The sequence below is a fragment of the Acipenser ruthenus genome, chromosome 26 (genome assembly GCF_902713425.1).
Source record: "Acipenser ruthenus chromosome 26, fAciRut3.2 maternal haplotype, whole genome shotgun sequence".
Lineage (NCBI taxonomy): Eukaryota > Metazoa > Chordata > Actinopteri > Acipenseriformes > Acipenseridae > Acipenser > Acipenser ruthenus.
Genome location: NC_081214.1, coordinates 7,512,375 through 7,539,942, shown reverse-complemented (window position 1 = coordinate 7,539,942; position 27,568 = coordinate 7,512,375). Strand labels below are relative to the sequence as shown.

At 45.0% G+C, this 27,568-nt stretch overlaps 1 protein-coding gene across 1 annotated transcript; it reads left to right on the top strand.

Moving 5' to 3' along the window:
- Positions 1-4,584: 4,584 nt before the first annotated feature.
- Positions 4,585-27,535, top strand: LOC117430617 (SH2B adapter protein 2-like). Its single transcript, XM_034902994.2, has 9 exons — positions 4,585-4,734; positions 11,677-12,526; positions 13,436-13,537; positions 16,760-16,851; positions 20,302-20,408; positions 21,019-21,210; positions 21,446-21,648; positions 22,460-22,631; positions 24,043-27,535. The coding sequence occupies exons 2-9, from the start codon at positions 11,708-11,710 to the stop codon at positions 24,351-24,353; spliced, it is 1,998 nt and encodes a 665-aa protein (XP_034758885.2). The 5' UTR covers positions 4,585-4,734; positions 11,677-11,707; the 3' UTR covers positions 24,354-27,535.
- Positions 27,536-27,568: the final 33 nt, after the last annotated feature.

The window sequence follows — 27,568 nt, the reverse complement described above, 5'->3', positions numbered from 1 at the left end:
TGACAAGCAAAACATTTTTTTTGTAAGTTAAGTTTTTTGTTGTTGTTGTCTTTGTTGTTTTTTTTCCTCTGCCTTCTAAGGGCTCCTCAGCTGTCCAGCTGCCCACCCCTCCCATCCCCCACTAGACAGGAATTTTTGGAATATTGTTTAAAGTAAGAATCTGTGAGAGAGTGCGCGGGGGTGGAGAATTCTCAGAGCAGCCTGCTTCACTAGTGTGTGTGTGTGTGTGTGTGTGTGTGTGTGTGTGTGTGTGTGTGTGTGTGTGTGTGTGTGTGTGTGTGTGTGTGTGTCTACAGTGTCGTGAGACAGAGAAGACCATCACTGCAGAGCAGAGCAATGGTTGTCTAAAAGAGTCACCACTGGAGCAGCTAAGGCCCAGGGTAGCAGTGAAAGTGTAGCCTGTAGAACCTGACTCATGACTAGGACGTAATAATAATAATAATAATAATAATAATAATAATAATAATAATAATAATAATAATAATATAATAATATATTTTTATATCATACCTTTCATAATGGACCACCATCACAAAGCACTTTACAGAGTTGTAAACATGTGTCTGTATGTTTCTGGCACATGGGCACAGCTTTTAATAGTAAGAGGCCTATATATGTTGACAACCCAGATAAACACGATGCTGTGAGATTGGGGCTCTGTTTACTACAGATCTCCCCGGCTGGGATGGCCATTAGGGGCTGGGATCCAGTTTCACAAGCAGCTTTCTCAATCTACAGGGGGGACAGGTTCACAGGGGCCAGTCATGGGACAGGGAGGCACAGTGGACACATGTAGTGTATCATCCTGCCCCAGGGTCTCAGTATGCACAACGCATGCGTCCCTCCATCCAACTGAAACTAAAATAAATATGAGGCCAGTTTACAAAGCAACCTCTAGACTTTCCAAAGCAATAACCAAACAGAATTCATTACAAGATTGGGGTTGGTTTGGTCAACCTGTACCCTGCCAGAATAAGCCACTGATGGATTTATTTGAGCATTTTACCTTGGATACAGCACCCAGTGCTGTAAAATGCTCTAACAAACCCTCCGTTGAGGCTTATCCCAATGGGGTACAGATTGATTAAATCAACCCCTCTCTAAACAACAACTGAAGAAATGGCTCTTCTGAGAGTAGCCCCAGTATAAACTTCTTCTTAAGGTTATCATGGTAAATGTCCATGGCAATGCTGTTTTCCCATGGTTATACTATTTCCCATCGTTTACCAGTTTGCTTTTGGTTTTGTTTTTTTAATATGCTTTACCATTGCTCAATTGGCTTTACAGTGCTTAAGCGTGCTTTCACTATGCTTTATTACACTTTGCTATGCTTTTATTATGGTGAACTTCTATAAGGGTTACTGCACAATTTTAAACTGCAGAGATCCTTCAGAGAGTCCAGAGCAGGGCAGTCCTGTCAGTGTTATTCAGAGGACAGCAGGATCCAGGGAGGGACCCAGGTTGTTGAAGAGCATTCTATTATAACTATAAAGATTACTGTAGCAATTGCAAGGTTCTTCCATTTAAAGGCTACTGCTTTGTATTTTTAATAAGTTACTGTAGTAAAATATTTGGAGTAAAACTATTATATCTTACGCGTCGTCTGACTTGTCACGAGCTATCCCCTCTAATCCTTGTGAACCCTAAAGCACTGGTGTTGACTGTCAGGGAGATGCAGATATTTGATCGTGCTCTCTCGGTTTCTTAAAGCTGTTTCCAGCTCATTGTTCTGGAAACTGCTTCCATATGCTTAACATCAAGTGACATCTGCTCCTTGGGCAGGGATGGGAAGAGGACTTGGGAATAAGAAGCAGCAATTACTGGGCCTGCTCCCAGTGATTTGTTATCGTGATTCCTGGGGTGTGACTGGGGTTGTGCGGCCACAGTGGAAACACCATTATCATAGGCGGGGGAGGGGAGGGGAGGGGAAGCCTTTCATGTCAGGGCTCCTGAGACACCCCTGCTAACAGGGACACATGCCAGGAGAGGTGTGTCTGTGTGTGTGTGAACTCGGGCTGGGCCAACGAGGTGCAGTTACAGATCTGAGCTGGTCCATACATCAGTATGTCATCAACTTCAGGTTCCACTTCCCAGCTGAACAAGAGACTGTTGTGGTCTCCACAGCTAGCGTATTTTGTACAGATATTTTAGATGATCCTAAAATCCTTTTGCTGTTTTCAAATACAGATACTGTATCTATATTTTTTATGGTTTACAAAGATCATGTTTAAACGGGTTATGTGAAAAATAAAATTGTGTGGAATGTGTCACAGGTCAGTGAATAAGGTTTGTTAATAATAATAATACTAATAATAATAATAATAAGTAAGTAAGATCAGAGTATATACAGGTGCAAAAAATGGGCTGGCTGAACTATTTAAACATGTGATTGTAGAATTGTTCAATGTATGCAAGACATGTTTAATATCAAAAGTACAGTCAACACTTGAATCTCTTCTTTGAGAATGAAATGGCTTCTGTTTCTGTTAACTGGGCACTTCTGTCACTTTGTGTTTCCTATTATTGTCCTTATAAGAGCCTACAGTTCTGCCAAGACACACAAAACTGGCAAAGCAGATCAGGATTATTGCACTTAATGACCTGTAAATGTCAGACATGATCATGGTTCTAATACAAATACAAATAAAATAATAATATATGTCCTGCACAATTCTAGAATGGGTTGGGTTTACCTGAACTATTCTAGAATGCTGTTTCCTGTGCATGAGAAGATTATTTTTATTTTTGATGAATCGTGCATTTTTATTGGCTAAGAGGGTACTGCTTATGCTGCACCAATTCTAAGAAACTGAATGACTCAATATGAGTCTCTGATCTCTATCTGTAAATCACAAAAACAATTGTGATGGAGACAGTGTTTTGTATGGGGTTGTGGTGGGTGTTGTTCATGTGTTGCAATTCTTTACTAATACTGAATACAACAGGAGCAATATCTGTGTTTGCATGAACAATGTATGCACCCTGCTCTGTAATTCATTAGTATGTACCTCCCAGAACATTCAAACAAAATTTATCGAATAGCCAACTTGCCTTTTGAGGGCGTTTAGACCCTTTTCTTTGTTATTGAATAATATAATATAATATCATTATTTTTATATAGCGCCTTTCATAGTGGACCACCATCACAAAGCACTTTACAGAGGTAGGCTGTGAACTGTGCATTATATGCAGAGTCACTTACAATAGGACATTGATTTAACATCTCATCCGCAGGATGGAGCACAAGGAGGTTAAGTGACTTGCTCAGGGTCACACACAGTGAGTCAGTCAGTGGCAGAGGTGGGATTTGAACCAGTGATCGTCTGGTTATAATCCCTGGACTTTAACCACTGGACCACACTGCCTCCTTAGTCCCATTATCACAGACAGGCTCAACATTTTGCCTTTAAGAATAAAAAAATATGCAATTTTATTGCTGGAGAAAACAGCACAGAGAATCTGCATGGAAATGTTTACTGAATTAAAGGAAGTGACCATGTGATAATTGGGAAGCTAGTTTTGCAATATCACTGACGTGAATAAAAAGAGTTCGGAAAGAACCCTGCGCTCTATACAGTAAGTACTGGCTAATGAGCCTTATTCTGTATTATCCAATATTCATGCATAACAGATATTGACTTTGTGCAACCCTAGCTCTATCCTCCCGAGTCTTGCATTGTTTACATACTTAAGCAAAGCAGTGTGTTAGAAATACACCCACAGACCCCGACTAACCCACAGAGCACATTATGGGGTCAGTATAGAGTTTCTCTTTATTTCACTCTCAGCTTTTATTGTCAACGTGGCCTAACCACGAATTATCAAACCGTGGAATATCGAGGGAGCTCTGTATACTACGGAGTAATACAGCCAGTATAAACTGAAGTAGGGTCTACGTGTGTTAAAGTTTAATAAAACAATTGCTCTCATGAAACCCTTTAAGAGGGCTATGGCACCTCACAGATGGAAAATATATCCAATGTCTAGTGATGTGAATCTTACAAAAAAATAAAAATAAATAGGGTTCTAGTATGATGTATTGCGCCTATGCCAAAAGGAAACGAAAAAGAAGCAGGTGTATGCTGTCTTTGTAATTTCCTGCGATTACTACAGGATTCAGAGCAGTGTCATGTACACAGATACCGCTATATTTATAAGGTAAGTTATTAGGGTAGAGTGAATTTAGCAAGGCCAGGTGTTTTAATTAACTGGAATAACATTTTTATTTTGTCGTTACTCTGCCTCCGCGAGCACTCATCGTTTGAATTTGCTGAAGAGTATTGGAAACTAGTGGTCTAAGACGGTTCATATCTATTTATAAACACAATATACAAAACGCATAGATGGATGTGACTTAATCTATTTGCGTGTGACTGAAAGGGACACAAATAAATGCGGTCGATTCAGAACGTACAGCCACAGTACCACAAAAAGGTAGTTCGTGCGTCACTGTATGATAATTTATTTATTCACCCACCTCCAGTGTGAACGACAGAGTTCCTGCGTCGCAGAAATGCGGTGCGTTTCCCTTTAAGAGAATCTGCACTGTATCTGTTAAATAGATCAGAAACGGTGGAGCCGCCCCCGAGTGTGCGCGTTTATCCAGATCGGTGCACGCAAACAGTAGCGGCCAGGGAAGCTCGTATAGCACAGGCGATAGACATTCTAAAAGCAGTATCAGGATTAACACGGTGTGACGGTATTGACAGAGCCATGCAATGACACAACAGCAAGGTAAGACGCGGTGCTTTCCTCATGCCCGGTTTCCAGTCATGGCATTGAACAGGCTGTGCGTCCTGTCAGGCAGTCGGGGTATTCATTGTGTGTGCAGTGGTCGGTAGCGTTAAGGGGACAGACAGTTTGTACAAGTCTAATTGACATCGCGAGGGGCAGAGGTTGCAGGGCTGCTGTAAATTTAGTGCCTGAGTGTGTTTTTTTTGCTTTACCGTCTCCGTTTACTCGCCAGAGCACTGGTGCTGAACTAGGCACTAAGCAACCATCAAAGCGTGTATATCTTTACGGTTGTAAAATGTATTTTATTAGAAGAAGATCGTTAGAGAGGGTTTATAAGTAATCCATTTAGTAGAAAGAGAATAGACCTCCACCACAAGACTTCAAAGAAGTCGTCAAATTAAAGGGTTTTTTTCTCTTTAAATCAAAAAGCGTAGATGAGTTCCAGGTGTCGTGGTTATCCCACGACCTTGGCTTGATCAGAAGAGGTATTAAAAATCTGAGACCGTCGTATTATTATTATTATTATTATTATTATTATTATTATTATTATTATTATTATTATTAGGGCAGGTCTGTCATATTCTCGAGATGAAAGATACACGCTTAAACCAATCCATATTCGTATTCTTATGAATGAAATACCGTACAATAGTAAATACAACTAGGTGGCGTATTATTATTATTATTATTATTATTATTATTATTATTATTATTATTATTATTATTATTGTTATTGTTGTTGTTGTTGTTACTGGAGGAATGGTGCTGTGACGCCGTTTTTTTTTCAATTAGTGTTTGTGTAGACCATTTCATTAGAGACGGCAGATGTGGTATGCATATAGACTTGATGTGTGACACATCAATCATGCTGTGCATTGTATATTTACATAAACTATTTCACAGCAACACAAAGATCCCGTGTTATCTCTATTGTATTGAGCAGACCCGTGTTTATTATTCAGTTGTGCCAGAGAGCACTTGGGGATTAAGGGTTAGGGATTAATCCCAGGAGGGTTCTAAAAAAAATCCAGTGAATTTCTAAGTGACTGAATAGGAAGAACCACAGTTAACCCTGTTGAATAGAGCAGCAGTGGACACTGAGTGTAGCAGACCCTGTTCTGGATTGCTGCACTTCCCTAATATGTATCCTCCCAAGCAACCTGCCCAAGCATTCCTGAGCAACTTGGGGGGGACATTGTAATGAAACTATGAAAGAGGCATGCTGTGTGGGAAGTGTGGTGCTCCTGCCCTTTTGTCTGTATGGATGTATTTTGACGTGCTGTGGCTGTAGGTCGTGGTGATCTCATTTTCCATGATGGTGGGATTTCTCTCCAATATTGTGTTTCCAGCCGTAGCAAGGGATGTCTGTGTGTGCGTGCGTGTCCCCGAGAGGCAGCGCTCGGTGTCTGAGAGTGAAACTGCCTCCTGGAATCTATTGATAGAACAGGAAGTATTTCCAAGCCATTTAGTTTCCTCTTCTGATGCCCGTGTTGCCTGCCTCCTTTTCCCACACACTGTAAAGGTCACTCCCCTGCACTGGGAGCTCACAGTCCAGAGGTACTGCCAGCTTTGCTTGGCTTCAGTAATCTGGTCTGACAGTGTGGCTGAGAGGTGTGTTAAAACTGCACTTGCACGACTGTAAAGACAGCCTGCCCAGGTTACTGGAACCTTTATTTATAGAAGACACAAAATAATGACTTGTAAAATACATTTCCTCTGAACCGGCGGATCTAGCTTCAGTACACAGTATTCAAATAGTTTCGTGCTGCCTCTAGAGACTGGAATAAGTAGATGTTACACACTGTTGTTTAAAAATAGCTCAAGGTGCACCAGTTCTGTGGGGTGTATTGAATGAATTAAACAGTGGGCTATATAAATACCTGTCTGCATGTCTGTCTGTAAACATGCTAAATGCCAGAGAAGGTCCTGTTCAGTCATTTAAAGGACGTGGTATTTACATCCTTTTTGTTTCCCTTGATGTTTGTTTAGGAACACATGCACAGTTTTTAAACCAAGGCTTTAAACCCTCTCTCACCCTCAGCTTGGGGTGCATAGCCCCCGTGCCCGTACACTCGCTATTGAGAGTATAAGAATCTGGGGATGAAAGGAGCTGCTTATCTGTCTTTTCAAGTATATAAACTCCTCTGTCTACAGCTGTGGCATGATGTTTTGCATCACCTAGAATTATAGGATTAAAAAAAAATAACTATATGAACATAATTTAATTTTTTTTTTTATTTAACGTCATGTAATCAAAAAAACTACAAAATTATATTGCAAAAGTCTACCGGAAGCCATAATAGTAGTACCGTATTTCATGTTAGATTTCGAAATGTCACATTTTTTAAGTTGCTTAAGTGTATGGAACACTACAAAGTGGTTTGTAATTCAGTATATCAGCGTAACATTATTCAGCAGGTTTCGTTCAACTTTGTGAAGTTAAAATTCGTTCATTCGATTGGGTGATGCAAAACTTTTGGCCATAGCTATAGATGATCTCTTACCCAGTTGTGAGAAAACTTAGCAAGGACATTCTTTAGAACAGAATAAAGGTCATTACTAAAACCTGCGTGGGTTTGGGACAGTGAAATGACTGTTGTAGCAATTGCTGCAATTTTCTATTATTTGTGTTAAAAAAAAAAAAAAAAAAAAAACTTCCTCTTTTTTAATCCGAGCATCAGCATTCTTGTGAAATTCTTTTTTTCTTTTGCTGAATGAATGGAAATAAATATTTTATCAAACATCTGCTTTTAACTAATAGGGAAACATAAATGACAACACTTAGCATTCAAACAGGGGCAGACTGGCGTGCATAGGGATTAACATGCATGAATTATTATGGGGTTGATTATCTAACTTTCAACACAGAATACGTGATGTGTCTTGAAGATGAGCGTTAGAAATAGGGGCTCAGGGTTTTAAGAGAAGGGGGGTGATTTGATCCACCTATGTACTCTATCGGGATAAACCACAGCATATTTTTAGCTTGTATTGAAAATGTATGGAAAAGATCTAGTTCCACTTTCACCACAAGTACTGCACTCACCAAGGCCAAGGCTGTTTCCGCTATCAGTGGTTCTTTGTCACACTTGAAAATATTTGCTTGTTCATGATGAGCTGACGTTGATTAGAGGATTAGTCCATGAGGTTTGCAAATCCATTTCCGTCACTATGTTTAGCCTCAGTCCTATTTTCACTTCCCTCTCATCACTGTGTAATTTAACTTTTTCATTTTCTTTGAAAAAGGAGGTCTGACATGTTGGTCCACACATATTACTGTCCCTAATGAGAAGCTATGAGAAGCAAATTGCGTTCAGTGTGTCTTCTGAAAGGCACAACATGGGGGACTTACAACACTATAACTTCACTTCATCCTGTCACAGGTAATAGGACTCCACCTGCGCCTTATAGGAACTGATATCTCTGTATATGGTGAGGTGGGGTCTTATTGCCTGTAACACAGGAAGGGCTTCAATGGGGAGAGGAAACAAACTACCTGCATCAAACGTTTACTTTGGTAGCAGTACTACAGATGGGTTTCATGCAAGTCGAAATGAAAAGAAAGATGAGCAGAGAATGTGAGAATGTTGTTCTGCAAATACGAGCCAGGGCAATGTTTTCATTAAAGACGTGGCTAGACCTGACCTACAGCACCATCCTATTAACACATCCATTTATTTTGATTACTATGAAGAAAACCGTGTACAGCACATCCCTTTTTCTGCCTGTTCAGTTTTCAAGAAATAAACCTGAAACCGAAAAACTAAAAAGCAGACAATATTATCTTCATACCTACAAATTCATTTTTATTCAAGGTTCCTTGTACGTAATTGTACTGATTTAAATAATAACTGCAGGTCTCACGTGGTTCAGCAAACCTGTTTTATTGTCAGGTTGTCTTGCTCTTTGATTTTGTCTCCTACCCCATTGCTGCACTCTTTGCTGTCAATAAACAGCCAGCTGCTTCCCCTCACGACTGACATGCTTCCACTCCAAAGACTCTGCTCAGCTCAGGGGAAATGACATGGCAAGAGAAACACGTAACACGCTTTCTGGAAGTGAGCATGCACATTGAGGGATCTCTTTACCCTCGAATGAAACCAGATACCAGTTTTTAAAATGCACATGTCTGGTCTACATGGCGAATGGAAGTGTGTGACAGGTATGCTTTTTAGAATCGTTCGCCCTCACTGGAGATGCTTGCTATAGTGGAGGCTGTCTGTCTGTCTGTCTGTCTGTCTGTCTGTCTGTCTGTCTGTCTGTCCTTGTGGCTCGCTGTGTAACTATGGCACTGACGGCTCTAAGTTTCTATCTATAGTCCTGGCAGGGTATGAAAGTCGTTGACTTGCACGTTCCATATTAGCTACCAGCCCTCTAAGCAGAAAGGGAAAAATAATTCTGTAGTAATAAAAACAATCTCCTACTTACATACCCAACTTTGCAAACCTGAGTCGAATTGCAGCAAGCAAACCAAAGATCTTTACAGCGTGGTCTAATGTATGTGTGTGAGTGTTTTGTGGCCTGTGCTGTCTGGCAGTCGGCCACACAGTAAGGACTGGAATGACTTTTCTCTTCAGCAGTCCCACTCACTCAGCACCTTCCCTGGCAGACAGTCTCCTCTCCTATCTGGAGGGCTGGGTGTTGCAGCATGTTTGTGTATGCTTGTAAAAGTGTTTGAAGCAATGCGTCATCGCTTTGGTTTACCTTGCACAAAAGAAGTATACTTTCTCTTAAAGAATTTAGGGATGTATAATATAAAGGGGAACGGACTGAGGGGGAGTTGGGGTCTCTGTTACAGTGACGTATAGGGGTACAGGTGGAGCTGTTTGAAAGTTGTTAGCTCAACCGCACTGAATATCTCAGTTTGATGAATCAGTGACTGCCCTAACCTTCGCTGGCAAGTTGACCTATTCTGATTTTAAAAAAATATATTTTCAGACATGACAAGAAAGCTGTTTGCATGGAAAATTCCACCAGCACACTGTGAAGATACACACACACACACACACACTCACAGTGACACACACTTACATCACCATAAATTCAAGGAGTAAATTGATTATCTTGTATCTGAGCCAAATAACTTGCAACAGTTTAAAGTCGAGCAAAACAGACAGTTTTGCATTTTTGTTAAGCAAAGTACATTTTTCAGAAATGATCGTCCTTGAGTTATTGCTGTTCAGAGGCAGAAAGTCCTCTGCAGGTGTAAACGCACACACACACGCTGCAGATTCTTCGGTGTGTAGCGAGTCTCAGCACTTTTTGTTAAACACAGTCATCAAATCCCATTTCTCTCCTTGAGTCCTTCATGATCTTTCCTATCAGATTCGTGATTCTTGTGGGGAGCTACATTTTCTTACCCTTTTACAATCTTTGTATGTGTTTTCTGTGTGATGCTATATTGTTTCTATGGCTGGAAAAACTGGCTCTGAAAAGACTTTTCTGCAGTGAGGTGGTGGAAGTATGTACGAGTTGCACAGGCTGCAGTGCGCAGTGCTTCATCTGCGGGCTCCAGGGCACAGCGCAACGCCAGTCTGCTTCCCCACCTCACTTCTCCTCAATCAGCCTTGAGGTGTCTTTTCAGAAGTAAGCTGGAATCGTTGCTAAGCACGGCAGAAAATGGAGAACAGAATACACTTGCTAGGATATGAAACCTGAAAGCAGTGACACATTAGGGGAATGTTGATGTATATATTAGGGATGATGTAAAGGATAAATTTAAACATGCTGCAGTTTCTTTTCATTCTTCCAGTAATGCTGCTGACTGGCCCTGATCTCCCATTGCTTCAGAAAACCACTATCAGCAGCCCTCCCAGTGCCTCTGCTCAGTATTTAGCTCTTCCACTGAGTGCAAGACGAGGCTTAACAATGATTAACCCCCACAGTGGCTGGTTGAGTGGATATATTCAGTTGGTTCAGTTTTACATATATCTGGAGGCCTGCTAATCCAATTGTGCTCGCCTTCTCTAGCGAGGTGTTGGGAGGGTCCGGTTCAGGGGGGTATGGACGCGTCTCTTGCATGTTAACATGTACATGTGATGTATGTAGCTCATGGATCTGCACTGTTACCTGTGGCTCTAACCATGTATTTTACAGAACATCTATAAAGAGGTCAGTGACACGATGCTACTAAGTGGTAATAAATGGATTTGAAAGCCTTGGTTATCCTTGCTGTCAGTGTCTGAATTAATGGGACCTCCAAAGGGGGAAGCTCATAGCTGTCTAGATTGGAAATTACACAATAGTGAGGTTAAAAAGTTCATCAATGCAGCATTATATTGAGTGTCTAGTAAACCAGTTTAAAGAAATGCTGAATCCAGCATTCAGGGATTGTAACTTTCATGATATTGAATTATCTTTTCACTTCTCTCCCGATATTTATTGTGAAGTTATTAATTATCACCAGTCCCTAGTAGGAGTGTAACGATACCCTAATGTCACGATATGAATGTGTGTCACGATATGTATCATGCTGCATGCGATGGTACTGGTGGGCTACTTGTGTGATGCATAATAAGATCAAATGATCAATTAATTATTATGTTAAAAAAAAGTGTATTGAGTGGGGGAAGAGTATTAATTCATTCCAACTATAAAATACACTTTTCAAGAACTACTTGGTGAACTACAGTGTTGTGCTTTTGGTCTTGTGTCACAATCCAGACCTCTATTACTGTATGTTATGATATATCCTATTACACCCCAAGTCACCAGGATATATCAGTGTGTCTCGGTCTCTTTTCCAATTGTGATGACAATTGCAAAGGACATTCTTTTATTCTTTAATAATATCTGGGTGTATATGGAAGCGCTGGTTCTTCTGTATGTTAATAGCTGTAGGTCATGATAATTAGAAATGAGGATTTATGGGGTTTAACTGTTAAATTCAAACCCTGATATGTATATTGCTGTGCCCTCACCCCTGCCCCCTCCTTTCCGCAGCTCTCCCTCCCCGCGGTGGAATGGAGCAGCAATGAATGGGGCCGCCCCTCCCAGCCCCGAGCTGCCTGACTGGAAGGAGTTCTGTGAGCTGCACGCCCGCGCCTCCGCCTCGGACTTCGCACACAAGTTCCGCCGCTTCGTGAGCGAGAACCCCAGCTACGACTGCCCGGGGGCCGACGCCTCCTTCTCACAGCACTTCACCACGCACTTCCTGGACTGCTTCACCAGCGAGCTGAGCCGGGCGCACGCCCCGGGCTCCCCGGGCCTCGCCAAGTACAGCATTGTGCCCTTCGTGGGCATCCAGAGCTGCCCTCTGCCCTACGGCCGAGACCTGTACCTGCGCAGGAGAGAGGCGGGCGCCTCCAGTGAGTCTCTGGACAGCATGGACAGCGGCCAGGGCAACCCCACCAGGGGGCCTCAAGCCCCGACGGCCCACCCACACAAAGTGTCTGCGTTCGGGCAGTCGCGCAGCTCCGAGGACGTGTCGGACGGGGGCCTCCCCAAGGCCAAGTTCAAGAAGGGTTTCTCCCTGCGCAACATGAGCTTGTGCGTGGTGGATGGGGTGCGGGAGATCTGGCACCGACGTGCCTCCCCCGAGCCCGAGCAGGGCAGGAGAGCCAATGGGGAGAGTGGGGAGCGCTGGAGCCAAAGGCTGCGCATGTCCAAGGCCTCACAGAGCCCCCGGGCCGAGCTGCTGGAGATCCAGAGGGAGGGCACGCTGCGCTACATGGTGGCTGATGACACCAGCTGCGTAGGCAGCTCTCAGTGGCAGAAGTGCAGGCTGCTGCTGCGCAGGGCCGTGCGCGTGGAGGGGGAGCGCTTCCTGCTGGAGTTCTACGTGCCGCCCAAGGTAGGGTTTCTAAGTGATTGTAGCTAACAGAATAAGTGCATACATTTTTTTGTTTCAATGGTTTACTCCTAGTCAAGGTACACCACTCTTTCAACGCAGCCAAATAACTCAAAACTGCAGACTAGAAAACAAATTGAATACACTAATACGTGTACACGATTGTATTTATTTTTCAGTATAAGTCCCTGACACTCTATTTTTAGTTATCCTAGGGAAGTCATGACAGCCCCCAAAAATAGATTCACCGACTTGTCCTCTTTGACGATGGAAAAAGGTGCACTTTCTTGCATTCTGGACAGGAAGCTGATGTCACACTGTCTGTCTGCAAGTCAAAATGAAAGAGAGGCTTTCCTTTAATAATCAGATTAACTGTTAGCCCTCCTCCCTCCTCCTTCCCTCCCTCCCTGCCTCCCTGCCTCCTCTCTCCCTCGTTCCCTCCCTGTCTCCTCTCTCCCACCCTCCCTGCCTCCTCTCTCCCTCCCTCTCTCCCTCCCTCCCTCCCTCCCTCCCTCTCTCCCTCCCTCTCACACACACTCTTCATTCTGAGTACCCACTGTGCAGCTTCCTTCATGCTCCAGCTGGAATGGCAGCCTGCTGTAATTTCCTTGGTTCAAAGTGCTTCTCTGTGTACTGTGATCCCTGCAGCCAGCCCTGCAACCCCAGAGTCCCACAGGCTCCGAGCAGGGAGCCCTGTCGGCTGATGAGCAGGGCTGTGTGGGGCTCGTTCAGGAGTGACTTTTCCCTCCGGCCAGGCCTGCGGGGTTTCAGCGAGCTCCATGGTGGGCTTTCACAATCGATTCTTCACTAGCACAGAACAAAAAAAGAAAAGAGTTTGTGTTTGAGTGAAGGGTTGCTGTGTAAACTGTGTGAGTTGCTGTGCTGAACTGCGTATGTGTGTTGTGCCCACAGTCGACGAAGCCCAAGGTGAGCGTGCCACTGTCAGCCATCGTGGAGGTGAGGACTACCATGCCCCTGGAGATGCCAGATAAGGACAACACCTTCGTACTCAAGGTGAGACTCCACCACCCCATTGCCATTTTCCATATAGATCCAATGTGGGCTGCCTAGTAGTAGTATTACAGAAGATAGCTGGGGGAAAACATCAAAGTATTGCTGTTTATTGCAAAACACTGGAAGCAAGTATTACACACTGGAAGCAACTTCTCAGATTGTGGTGAAACTTGCTGAAGATTGTAATGTGATGTAATGTGTCATGTTCTCGGAATAAGGGGCGGCACGGTGGCATAGTGGTTAGCGCTGCTGCCTCCCAGCGCCAGGATCCTAGGTTTGAATCCGGCCTAGGGTACTGTCTGTGTGGAGTTTGCATGTTCTCCCTGTGTTCGCGTGGGTTTCCTCCCACAGTCCAAAGACATGCTGTACAGGTTGATTGGTCACTCTAAATTGCCCTGTGTGCGAGTGAGTGTGTGTGTGGTGCCCTGCGATGGACTGGCGTCCCGTCCAGGGTGTAGTATCGCCTTGCGCCCTGTGTATGCCGGGTTAGGCTCCGGCTCACCGCGACCCTGTAAAAGAGTAAGCGGTTAATGATAATGGATGGATGTTCTCAGTGTATATATATATATATATACAGTGCCTTGCGAAAGTATTCGGCCCCCTTGAACTTTGCGACCTTTTGCCACATTTCAGGCTTCAAACATAAAGATATGAAACTGTAATTTTTTGTGAAGAATCAACAACAAGTGGGACACAATCATGAAGTGGAACGAAATTTATTGGATATTTCAAACTTTTTTAACAAATAAAAAACTGAAAAATTGGGCGTGCAAAATTATTCAGCCCCTTTACTTTCAGTGCAGCAAACTCTCTCCAGAAGTTCAGTGAGGATCTCTGAATGATCCAATGTTGACCTAAATGACTAATGATGATAAATAGAATCCACCTGTGTGTAATCAAGTCTCCGTATAAATGCACCTGCACTGTGATAGTCTCAGAGGTCCGTTTAAAGCGCAGAGAGCATCATGAAGAACAAGGAACACACCAGGCAGGTCCGAGATACTGTTGTGGAGAAGTTTAAAGCCGGATTTGGATACAAAAAGATTTCCCAAGCTTTAAACATCCCAAGGAGCACTGTGCAAGCGATAATATTGAAATGGAAGGAGTATCAGACCACTGCAAATCTACCAAGACCTGGCCGTCCCTCTAAACTTTCAGCTCATACAAGGAGAAGACTGATCAGAGATGCAGCCAAGAGGCCCATGATCACTCTGGATGAACTGCAGAGATCTACAGCTGAGGTGGGAGACTCTGTCCATAGGACAACAATCAGTCGTATACTGCACAAATCTGGCCTTTATGGAAGAGTGGCAAGAAGAAAGCCATTTCTTAAAGATATCCATAAAAAGTGTCGTTTACAGTTTGCCACAAGCCACCCGGGAGACACACCAAACATGTGGAAGAAGGTGCTCTGGTCAGATGAAACCAAAATCGAACTTTTTGGCAACAATGCAAAACGTTATGTTTGGCGTAAAAGCAACACAGCTCATCACCCTGAACACACCATCCCCACTGTCAAACATGGTGGTGGCAGCATCATGGTTTGGGCCTGCTTTTCTTCAGCAGGGACAGGGAAGATGGTTAAAATTGATGGGAAGATGGATGGAGCCAAATACAGGACCATTCTGGAAGAAAACCTGATGGAGTCTGCAAAAGACCTGAGACTGGGACGGAGATTTGTCTTCCAACAAGACAATGATCCAAAACATAAAGCAAAATCTACAATGGAATGGTTCACAAATAAACATATCCAGGTGTTAGAATGGCCAAGTCAAAGTCCAGACCTGAATCCAATCGAGAATCTGTGGAAAGAACTGAAAACTGCTGTTCACAAATGCTCTCCATCCAACCTCACTGAGCTCGAGCTGTTTTGCAAGGAGGAATGGGCAAAAATTTCAGTCTCTCGATGTGCAAAACTGATAGAGACATACCCCAAGTGACTCACAGCTGTAATCGCAGCAAAAGGTGGCGCTACAAAGTATTAACTTAAGGGGGCTGAATAATTTTGCACGCCCAATTTTTCAGTTTTTTATTTGTTAAAAAAGTTTGAAATATCCAATAAATTTCGTTCCACTTCATGATTGTGTCCCACTTGTTGTTGATTCTTCACAAAAAATTACAGTTTCATATCTTTATGTTTGAAGCCTGAAATGTGGCAAAAGGTCGCAAAGTTCAAGGGGGCCGAATACTTTCGCAAGGCACTGTATATAGGCTGTTTGTTTGTCTCTTTGACACTATGTATGTCACTCTTACTTTTTTCATTTATCTAGAGAACCCCTTTTGCTAACCTGTTAATTTGCTAAGGACCTGCATTCACACAAGGTGTATGTAGAATATTGTCAGGGTATAGGGAGGCTGTCTGTGTGACTGTCTGACACTTGCGTTATTACATAAATCTGGAAACCTGCTTATACAGGTGATGAAGCTTGAAAATAACATTCTTTAGTTTTGCAGAGCATCAGAATCTGGTGGTAAGTGGAGGCAGCCTGTTTGTTTGTCTTTATCTGTTCATGTGTCACTAGGTTTTTACAAGTCTCTAGAACAGCTGTGATTCAATGCACATGGAGAGCCCCTTTATTGTGCTGTGTAAAGTGTCATGCTGCAAAGAAAGCACACCAGTGAATACACGTCATGAATAACTGGGGTGGAGAAGTGTGTGACTGCTCAGAAAGCATTAGCAGAAACGCATTCCAACAAAACAAGGAGCTGCTGTGAAATAAAAAACAGAAAACAAAAGCAGTCCTATTCAGAAATGAGCGCGAAGGCAAATCAGATCATCTTAACAGCATAAAAGTGCTCCTGTCTGTAAATAAGCTGCGTTTTTAATGACATTTTGAGACAATGTTATGTCAATTGATAGTTGACAATACAACCTTTATTGAAAAAAATAATGTGTGGCTCGTCTCCGTCTGTTTCCTGTCACTTTGTACTTGAAACTTGTCTCCAGGGCAGCCAGGCGTTCCCACGGATGTGTGTGTGTGGGGGGGAGAACATGACAGATGTTTAAGCTGGAATAAAGAAATAAAGCAGATTTATGCTTTTGAAAACCATGCAAGTGTAAATCTACTACTATTTGATCATAGTAAACAGGATAACGTTTGAAGTTTTACTGAGCTTTTGCCACCAAATAAGGCCACGGTGACTGTTTTAAGAAGTTCAGTCTCCTAGCAGTGTAGTCCTTTTTAGGAAAATTCTACAACTCTGTAGAGCTGTGTGTTGCAGGTGGAGAATGGGGCGGAGTACATCCTGGAGACCATCGATTCTCTGCAGAAACACTCCTGGGTGGCCGACATACAGGACTGCATAGACCCGGGGTAGGTGTAGAGCACTGATTACACACACCACAGGACTGCATAGACCCGAGGGTAGGTGTAGAGCACGGGTTACACACACCACAGGACTGCATAGACCCGGGGTAGGTGTAGAGTACTGATTACACACACCACAGGACTGCATAGACCCGGGGTAGGTGTAGAGCACTGATTACACACACCACAGGACTGCATAGACCCGAGGGTAGGTGTAGAGCACGGGTTACACACACCACAGGACTGCATAGACCCGGGGTAGGTGTAGAGTACTGATTACACACACCACAGGACTGCATAGACCCGGGGTAGGTGTAGAGCACTGATTACACACACCACAGGACTGCATAGACCCGGGGTAGGTGTAGAGCACTGATTACACACACCACAGGACTGCATAGACCCGGGGTAGGTGTAGAGCACTGATTACACACACCACAGGACTGCATAGACCCGGGGTAGGTGTAGAGCACTGATTACACACACCACAGGACTGCATAGACCCGGGGTAGGTGTAGAGCACTGATTACACACACCACAGGACTGCATAGACCCGGGGTAGGTGTAGAGCACTGGTTACACACACCACAGGACTGCATAGACCCGGGGTAGGTGTAGAGCACTGATTACACACACCACAGGACTGCATAGACCCGGGGTAGGTGTAGAGCACTGATTACACACACCACAGGACTGCATAGACCCGGGGTAGGTGTAGAGCACTGATTACACACACCACAGGACTGCATAGACCCGGGGTAGGTGTAGAGCACTGATTACACACACCACAGGACTGCATAGACCCGGGGTAGGTGTAGAGCACTGGTTACACACACCACAGGACTGCATAGACCCGGGGTAGGTGTAGAGCACTGATTACACACACCACAGGACTGCATAGACCCGAGGGTAGGTGTAGAGCACGGGTTACACACACCACAGGACTGCATAGACCCGGGGTAGGTGTAGAGTACTGATTACACACACCACAGGACTGCATAGACCCGGGGTAGGTGTAGAGCACTGATTACACACACCACAGGACTGCATAGACCCGGGGTAGGTGTAGAGCACTGATTACACACACCACAGGACTGCATAGACCCGGGGTAGGTGTAGAGCACAGGTTACACACACCACAGGACTGTATAGACCCGGGGTAGGTGTAGAGCACTGATTACACACACCACAGGACTGCATAGACCCGGGGTAGGTGTAGAGCACTGATTACACACACCACAGGACTGCATAGACCCGGGGTAGGTGTAGAGCACTGATTACACACACCACAGGACTGCATAGACCCGGGGTAGGTGTAGAGCACTGATTACACACACCACAGGACTGCATAGACCCGGGGTAGGTGTAGAGCACTGATTACACACACCACAGGACTGCATAGACCCGGGGTAGGTGTAGAGCACTGATTACACACACCACAGGACTGCATAGACCCGGGGTAGGTGTAGAGCACTGATTACACACACCACAGGACTGCATAGACCCGGGGTAGGTGTAGAGCACTGGTTACACACACCACAGGACTGCATAGACCCGGGGTAGGTGTAGAGCACTGATTACACACACCACAGGACTGCATAGACCCGGGGTAGGTGTAGAGCACTGATTACACACACCACAGGACTGCATAGACCCGGGGTAGGTGTAGAGCACTGATTACACACACCACAGGACTGCATAGACCCGGGGTAGGTGTAGAGCACTCGTTACACACACCACAGGACTGCATAGACCCGGGGTAGGTGTAGAGCACTGGTTACACACACCACAGGACTGCATAGACCCGGGGTAGGTGTAGAGCACTGATTACACACACCACAGGACTGCATAGACCCGGGGTAGGTGTAGAGCACTGATTACACACACCACAGGACTGCATAGACCCGGGGTAGGTGTAGAGCACTGATTACACACACCACAGGACTGCATAGACCCGGGGTAGGTGTAGAGCACTGATTACACACACCACAGGACTGCATAGACCCGGGGTAGGTGTAGAGCACTGATTACACACACCACAGGACTGCATAGACCCGGGGTAGGTGTAGAGCACTGGTTACACACACCACAGGACTGCATAGACCCGGGGTAGGTGTAGAGCACTGATTACACACACCACAGGACTGCATAGACCCGGGGTAGGTGTAGAGCACTGATTACACACACCACAGGACTGCATAGACCCGGGGTAGGTGTAGAGCACTGATTACACACACCACAGGACTGCATAGACCCGGGGTAGGTGTAGAGCACTGATTACACACACCACAGGACTGCATAGACCCGGGGTAGGTGTAGAGCACTGGTTACACACACCACAGGACTGCATAGACCCGGGGTAGGTGTAGAGCACTGATTACACACACCACAGGACTGCATAGACCCGGGGTAGGTGTAGAGTACTGATTACACACACCACAGGACTGCATAGACCCGGGGTAGGTGTAGAGCACTGATTACACACACCACAGGACTGCATAGACCCGGGGTAGGTGTAGAGCACTGATTACACACACCACAGGACTGCATAGACCCAGGGTAGGTGTAGAGCACTGATTACACACACCACAGGACTGCATAGACCCGGGGTAGGTGTAGAGCACTGATTACACACACCACAGGACTGCATAGACCCAGGGTAGGTGTAGAGCACTGATTACACACACCACAGGACTGCATAGACCCGGGGTAGGTGTAGAGCACTGATTACACACACCACAGGACTGCATAGACCCGGGGTAGGTGTAGAGCACTGATTACACACACCACAGGACTGCATAGACCCGGGGTAGGTGTAGAGCACTGATTACACACACCACAGGACTGCATAGACCCGGGGTAGGTGTAGAGCACTGATTACACACACCACAGGACTGCATAGACCCGGGGTAGGTGTAGAGCACTGATTACACACACCACAGGACTGCATAGACCCGGGGTAGGTGTGGAGCACTGATTACACACACCACAGGACTGTATAGAGGAATCAATTACACACACAAATACAGTGAAAACAGATTGCTGCCTGCAATCTGTACCATATTAAAAAATGCCTTATCCCGGCTTTGTTTTTATGTTTTTTACATGATTTTTTCATCCAGAATTGGTATTAACCCTTTCAATAAAACAGACACAGCCAACTGCAACTGCTTCACACAGCTGGGATTGGCTGGTGCGTCTACTGAACTAACTCGCAGTGCACCTTGTGTTAACACAAGTGCGATTGTCTGCATTGTTTCAACTACAGACACGGACCCAGGCCCATTGTGACAGGTCACTGATCATCAATAATGTGCTGTTGAACTGGAGAACCTCGAGAGTCGCTTTACCTAAACAAACAGACAATGCAAAGCTCGTAGTGACTGTATAAAGAAGGATTGTATAGTGTTGTTTATCTGCGGGAGTGCTTGAGCGTCTGTCTGTTCTTGTTGACAGGGACAGCGGAGATGATATTGAACTGGCCTCCTGTCCTCACGGCCCCGACCTGCCCTCCCGAGACTTCCCCATCGTCTCATCCTACAGCTGTGAGCTGCTCGCCGAGGGTGAGCAACACGCTGACACACTCACACATGCTGAGAAACACACGTGCTAACAAACACACTCCCACATGCTAACACTCCCTCTCACACACACACACACAGACACACACACACACAGGCACTAACTCTCTCACGCACACACATGCTAACACTCCTTCTCACACACACACACACACACACACACACACACACAGGCACTAACACTCTCTCACACACACACATGCTAACACACACACTCCCACATGCGACACATGCTAACACTCCCTCTCACACACACACACACAGACACACACACACACAGGCACTAACTCTCTCACGCACACACATGCTAACACTCCTTCTCACACACGCACACACACACACACAGGCACTAACACTCTCTCACACACACACATGCTAACACACACACTCCCACATGCGACACATGCTAATACTCCCTCACACACACACACACACACACACACAGGAACTAACACTCTCTCACGCACACACATGCTAACACACACACTCTCACTCTTCTTACTCACACAGGGTCTCTATTCTCTCTCTTACCCCAGTTTCACACAGGGCCCTGATTCTCTCTCTCTCTCTCTCTCTCTCTCTCTCCCCTCAGGGGTACATAGAGTTCCAGAGAGGCCTTGCCCCACGACCACCCACGAGCCCCACAGCGCCCCCTCTGTCCGGTGCAGGGAGGTCCCAGCCACGGAGCATCCAGCCCACATCCCCCTGGAGAGGTTTCTGCAGACCCTGGAGACCCCCAGCCCGGGCCAGACCCCCGGCCAGCCTCCCAGCCAGCCCCCCGCAGGTACAGAGGGCACTCCGCTGTTTGGACCCAGCATCAATCAACAGAATAACACCTGGGCAGACCTTGTGCTGGAATGACCAGTAGGTCTGTGGGGTTGAATGTGAACAAACTGTGTTTCCCTAGAAAGAATATAAAAGAGTAACCCTGATGTGTTGAGTGCAGCGCTCAGGCTGTGGCGAGGCTCTCCTATCCGTGGTGCTCTCTGTTTTAAAGTCACTGTCCTGGCTGTTTGCAGGGGTGCCGGGTGAAGGCGGGGAGCCAGAGGGGGAGGTGTGCCTGACGGATTACCCATGGTTCCACGGGACGCTGTCTCGGGTGCGGGCAGCCCAACTGGTGCTTGCGGGGGGACCTCGCAGTCACGGGCTCTTCGTGATCAGGCAGAGCGAGACGCGCCCGGGGGAGTACGTCCTCACCTTCAACTTCCAGGGCAAAGCCAAGGTAGTGCCGGGCTGGGTCATAGGTTTGAAAACACTGTATGCAGAGAGAAGGCCATACAGTGGAGCAACATCCAGAAAGAGGCGGACTCTACAGCTGTGGCCATCACCCAGAATTTTAAGATTGAAAAATATGATTTTTTATGTAACGTCATGTAATCAAATTAACTACAAAATGATGTCGCAGAAGCCAGAATAGTAGCACAGTATTTCGTGTTAGATTTCAAAATGTCATGTGGAAAACTACAAAGCAGTATGAAGCTCAACATGTTAACATAATATTATTCAGCAGGTTTTATTTGACTTTATGAAGCAAAATGTGTTCATTCTACAGGGTGATGCAAAGCCTTTGGCCAGAGCTGTAGATTGTTCTGTAGAGTGGTTCTCTTTTTAGAATCTTGAATACATCTACAGAACCATATGTCAAATTGTGACGCTTTCTTTTAGCACAGGTTATTCGAGGATTAGAAATCAGTGATATTAGGAGATACCTGTCTGTCTGTCTTTACATACAAGCACTTTAATTTTTACCACAATCTATTTACAGCATTACAGTCTGGTTTAGAGGGAGTGTAGCTGTTTGCTTCTGTAGAAACAGTTGACCATTTTCACTGAAATGAAGGGGTTGACATAAAGCAAAGGAAAACTGCAGAATCGCAGTGCAAATTGACCATGGTAAACTTGCATCCAGGACTCTGCACATGAATTCCTGTCTTGTGTGTTTGCTTTGTTTCTGTGTTGCTGCTGCTGTCCCTTTGAGAAGAGCTTGCAATGCATCAATAATAACTGCGGAATCATTGCTCCTCTGCCTGCAGCACCTGCGTCTCTCAGTGAATGAGAGTGGACAGTGCCACGTGCACCACCTGTGGTTCCAGACTGTCTCAGACATGCTGCGCCACTTCCACACCCACCCCATCCCCCTGGAGTCTGGTGGCTCGGCCGACATTACCCTGCGCAGCTACGTGCAGGCACAGCGCCCCCTGCCAGGTACACACGCACACTGCAGGCCACCAGTGGGATACTTACTATATAAGAGCAGTTTTTTAAAGCGTTCGCTCCCAAGAGAAAAAAACACCAGTTTATTTTACAAAACTAAAACAACTAGGCTCTTAAAGGGGTTCTCTATATCAGCTATGTTTTCCTGATAATGAGTTTCTTACATGTTTAATATCCTGTTGTGTGATCTTCATCGTTCTCTGCTGCATTGCTTCCAGCAGAAAGTGTGAGTTTTCAAGGATGATTTTAAGGGAAGTGAGGTTTACATGCATGTGCTGTGCACAGTAGCCCATAGGGGAGGCATTATGGACTGAAGCAGTAGAGTAACTGCTTTGCTTTCCTACCTGAAGTTGCCATAGAACTATGACGCAGGCGCTGTACTTTCTAGTAATTGAATGCACTCCCGAATGTGAAGCATTTCGTTTTTCATGCCAGAGGCCTAGCCTCCCTTCTGTTCCTCTCTCTCATTCCCTCCATCATTATCAATGTGTAGGTCAAATGTCTTTGTAGTGCTGATATAGATTTATTAAGTATGTAAAGGTATGGCTGAGCCTCGACTTTGTTTTGGGAGTTCACATTTTTTGCCTTTCAAGCCAAAGTACCTTCTGTAATATTGTTTTTGTTTTTAGTTGAATCCATAGCTAAGCGTGTTGGAGTTAAATTGACCATTGAATGCTGTATTGAATCTGAGAATTAATGTCTCTGAAACCATAAAGCATTCCTCTGGGAGCGCTGATGAATTGGAAACAGCTCTGCAGCTCTGAGAGCCAGACTGCGGGCAGGGAGCAGGGAAATGAAACCCTCCCTGCCGCATGAGGACAGGACGCTCATTATTTATTGGTTTGGTTTACTTCTCATCAGCTAACCTCCTGCAGAGACTGAGCTGGAATCTTAACCACAGCCTCCCTCCCTGCTCTCGCCAGCAGTGTGGCAGAGTTACTGCACTGTGCCTGAGTGGGAGAAAGGGTTCAAACAAAACTCAGCCGTCAACTGAGAGGAAACAAACTATAAAGAAGACGGGGATCCCGAGTGGCTCCCCGTGTGGCGAGTGGTACAGTCAGGGGAGCGCAGAGTCACTGGTCTTCACTGGGGACTCCAGAAGGAGCGGCACATTGGCTCTGGTGCACCCACGGGTTATGGAAGCAAAACCGGCAAGGACGGTTTCTCCTCTCCCTAGTGAGCTTGGGCGGACACCTGCAAAGCTGGCCTTTATAAAAGAAGCTTACTGTTTCCTCCTGTCTCCCTCCTACACCCGGAAGCTCCATGTGTAGCGGTTGAGTCCCGCCTAATCTGGGCCAAATAGAACTCACATTCAGTGCACTCTGAGAGTGTCAGTATAAGACTGCACTGAGTAGGTGGAGGGTCAGACACATCAAGCCTAACTCTCTCTGTCTCTCTCCAGACCCCGGCTCCCCTCCGCTCCTCACACCTCCCAGCCAGCCCAGCTGCCGAAATGAAGCCCACCAATCGCAGCACTACTTCTCCGGAGCCTTCCAGCCTATCGCGCCCCTGTCTGAGGGCCCGGTCTCCTCCCCCTCTTCCTCCCCCTCCTCCATGCCTCCGTTCCCCCGAGGGGAGGGCCCCGGGCTGCCCAGCCGTAGTAACAGCTCCGAGCGCCTGCTGGAGCCCCCTAGTGTCGGCTCGGAGGACTACCACGAGAGTGACGGCTCCCGGAGAGCGCGGGCTGTGGAGAACCAGTACTCCTTCTACTGAGGGCTGCAGTGCCAACCGGGGCCTGGGACAGGAAGAGGAGGGAACCCCACCCCCAGAAGTGATGGCAAGGGCTCTGCTGAATTCGATTAGTTTTGTTTTGTTTTTTACAAGATGTACATGTAACTAGAGCCCCTGTGTTTATGACACCACTCTTCGTTCGCTATGTAGATGGGTTCTAATTCACTAACTCTGAAGTACCCCTGGAATTTGTTTTATTTCCAGATTATTTCTTTTGTGCGCTACCCATGCAGAAGTGACTAGGGGATAAAGTGGGACTTACCCAAAACATTGGCTTACTGAACCTTTTAAAAAATGTAACCAAGAAAAAAACATGACAGTACAGGGTTAATATACGCATACATGTCCTTTGGTAAACAAAGGGTTACTGCTTTCCAAGCTACAGTGCCATTCACCTCTCCTTTACCTCGAATTTGCACTGTATTGAATCAGTCATCCTGCAGTGCACACAACTTCAGGGACTTGTTTGACAGTCCAGTTTGTTTACCCGCACCAATGCTTTTCCACAATGTCAGTCAGTGAGCCATACAGTGAAGGAGGTTCTAAGTGGTACTTTTAAAATGTGTGAAGGAAGCAAAAAGGAAATAAAGGCATGCAAGTGTTTTGTTTACAGGAAACAGCTGCAGAATTGATTTTAGATGTGTAAAAACTATTTATAAAACCGTCTAAGGCACTACACATTGAGCATCACGCGTGACTCTGACACCAGGGAAAACTCCACAGCGATCAGAGACGAGGTGATCATGGTACTGGAGCAGAGGAAAGGTTGGGGAATGTCTTTGACAATGCTAGCAGGTACACCTTCATTTGAACGACTACTACTGAGAAGCGATCTGCACTGCAGCAGCTGCATGGCATGCGAAGGACACTGCTTCAGGTATGTTGTGTACTTCAATGATGTCAATATTACAGCATATATCCCCGCAGATTATATACCCCGGATTCTTAACCTCAGCGCTGTCGTATGCTGATTGCACCAGATCACTAACACATTGAAGTGAATGCAGTGCGATGCAGCTGGATAGAGAATAGGAATTCTAGGGTCCTATTCACAAAGCTTGAAACTGATTTATTTAGCCCTTTCATGCATGGCGACCTCCTATGGGGACGGATACAAAAACTCTTCTAGTCTTTATATGGAAGATGCACATGCATGATACCCTCATGTGGATGCCAATTTCCCCCCATATAAAGCAATGGGAAAAAAACATTTCAATAAAGCCTCCAAAACTTTTTTCAGCTGTTTTCAATATTTAATGCATGAAAGGGTTAAAAAATGTTTTTAAAACTGCTTCAGTGGTTTAAGTATTTCACCAATGATATTGAATCTGTCAAATCAGACTTGAACTCTTTCAACACTGCAGACCTGCATAGAGATCTGTGAATGATAACTCCTCTTCAAATAGCAGAACTGTAAACTAATCGAATATACCGATATATCCATTTTCTTATTTCTTTTTGAGCCTGAGATGCTGGAAGTGTTTATATAGGACTCCTAACGTAATCTTTCTGTAAAATTCCGTATCCCAAGAGTCAATCTGAATGATGGCACTGCTTTCAAACAGTACAAGAACTAAACCTCGAACTGCGTGCAATTATTTATTTGTGTAGTGCTGCTTACAATGCCAAAAAACGTCGGTTGTGTTTCACAGAGTTGTTTGCTTTGGTCTACGGTACTTTTTAAAAGCTGCAGTAAGGACAGCACCGGCGTCATTGGAATGTGACCTTCGTGTTGGTGCTGAGAGAAAGCAGTCACTCCAGACGTCTGCTTTGTGAAGAGGCCCATTGAGCCAGGTCACTGTAATAGTCATTGATGACAATGTTACAGTTCATCTAGATGTTGATGCTGCGCTCGTTTCCCCTCTGTTGTCTGTGTTGCTCTCGTTTGTTGTTTGTTGTTCTGGTTTCTGTGTTCTGTGGTAAGTCTGTGGAAGAGTTGGGAAGCATTGGCAGCAGAGGGTTAGCAATGAATGAACACGTGTACGATGATTTACGGCTCTCAGTGTTTACTATTTATTATTAAAATAAAGACTTCAGGTGTGTGTTATTTGTTGAAGTGCTCAGTAAGCATCACTGAAAGCGGGTCAGGGTTTAATGATCCAAACAGACAGATGTACATGAAACCCTCTGATACACACCGTGGATCTGAACAAAGAGAATGTGGGCTCCATTACATTTGAAAGATTCCTACGAAATCTCCTGTGCAACCATTATCTATCTGTGCCGTTTCCCCCAGGGGTGATTCATTAACAACAAAATACAGAGAGGCTCACGAGTATAAAGGCTGGTAGTGAGATCATCAGATCAAAAAAGTAAGTGCATTCCCAATTTGGTCTGTCCCAGCAGCAGAGGACTGGGGTGGGGAGGAGGTTGTGAAGGTCAAAGTTTTGAACTTGTCTGTTTTGTTTGTTTTTATAAAAACTGAACTGAATAATTTGTCCAGCTAACCGTGAGTGCACTTTTGTATAAAGTGATGTATTTCTTTATATTTCTGTGAATAAACACAGTGACAAATCTGTTTAAAAAACACCAGTCTGTGGTCTTACTGTAAAAAAAAAAAAAACTTGAACAAAGCAAAACATGAAGTAAACCAAACAAACCATTTTGAAAGCTTGTACACGATTTAGACTTGACACATCTACACAAACAATGAGGAAAACAAGGCGTTGTGGTTGTGCAGTGGGGCGTTGTGGTACAGTTAGCTCTAACATGTGCAGAATGAATGAGTTTCAAAAGGGCATGTCTACCCAGTCAGGGTCGGGGTCGATTCCTGTTTCTCCATTCCTGTTCCAGTTCCAATTCCTTTTTAAAATGAGCTTCCCACGGCGGCAACAAATGACTTAAATGACCATCGATTCAAATGAAATCACAACAAATATTATGTCTCTAAAACATCAATTCCAATTCCTTTGAAGAAATTGGAACTGGGAATTGATTTTAAAAAGGAACTGCAGCATCATTCTTATGATTCAATGTTACAGATTTCAGAGGATCAAACTATATCAAGCACCAGTGTAATGCAAGTTGAGGTGGCAGCTGTGAGCAGATCTATATAAATATCTACAGGAGATGTAGAAGGGGAGTGAATCCTGGGCTTCACAAGAAAAGTCTAAATTGCATTGTGTAAATATATTCACTATTGAGGCTTATTATGTCATCATAAATTAAAGTGATTTGACTGATTTCAACACTTCACA

Coding starts and splice junctions, on each gene's coding strand:
- LOC117430617 (XM_034902994.2), top strand. CDS start 11,708: ATGAATGGGGCCGCCCCTCCCAGCCCCGAGCTGCCTGACTGGAAGGAG. Junction 13,538..16,759: donor ACAACACCTTCGTACTCAAG/GTGAGACTCCAC, acceptor TGTGTGTTGCAG/GTGGAGAATGGGGCGGAGTA. Junction 22,632..24,042: donor GGCACAGCGCCCCCTGCCAG/GTACACACGCAC, acceptor GTCTCTCTCCAG/ACCCCGGCTCCCCTCCGCTC.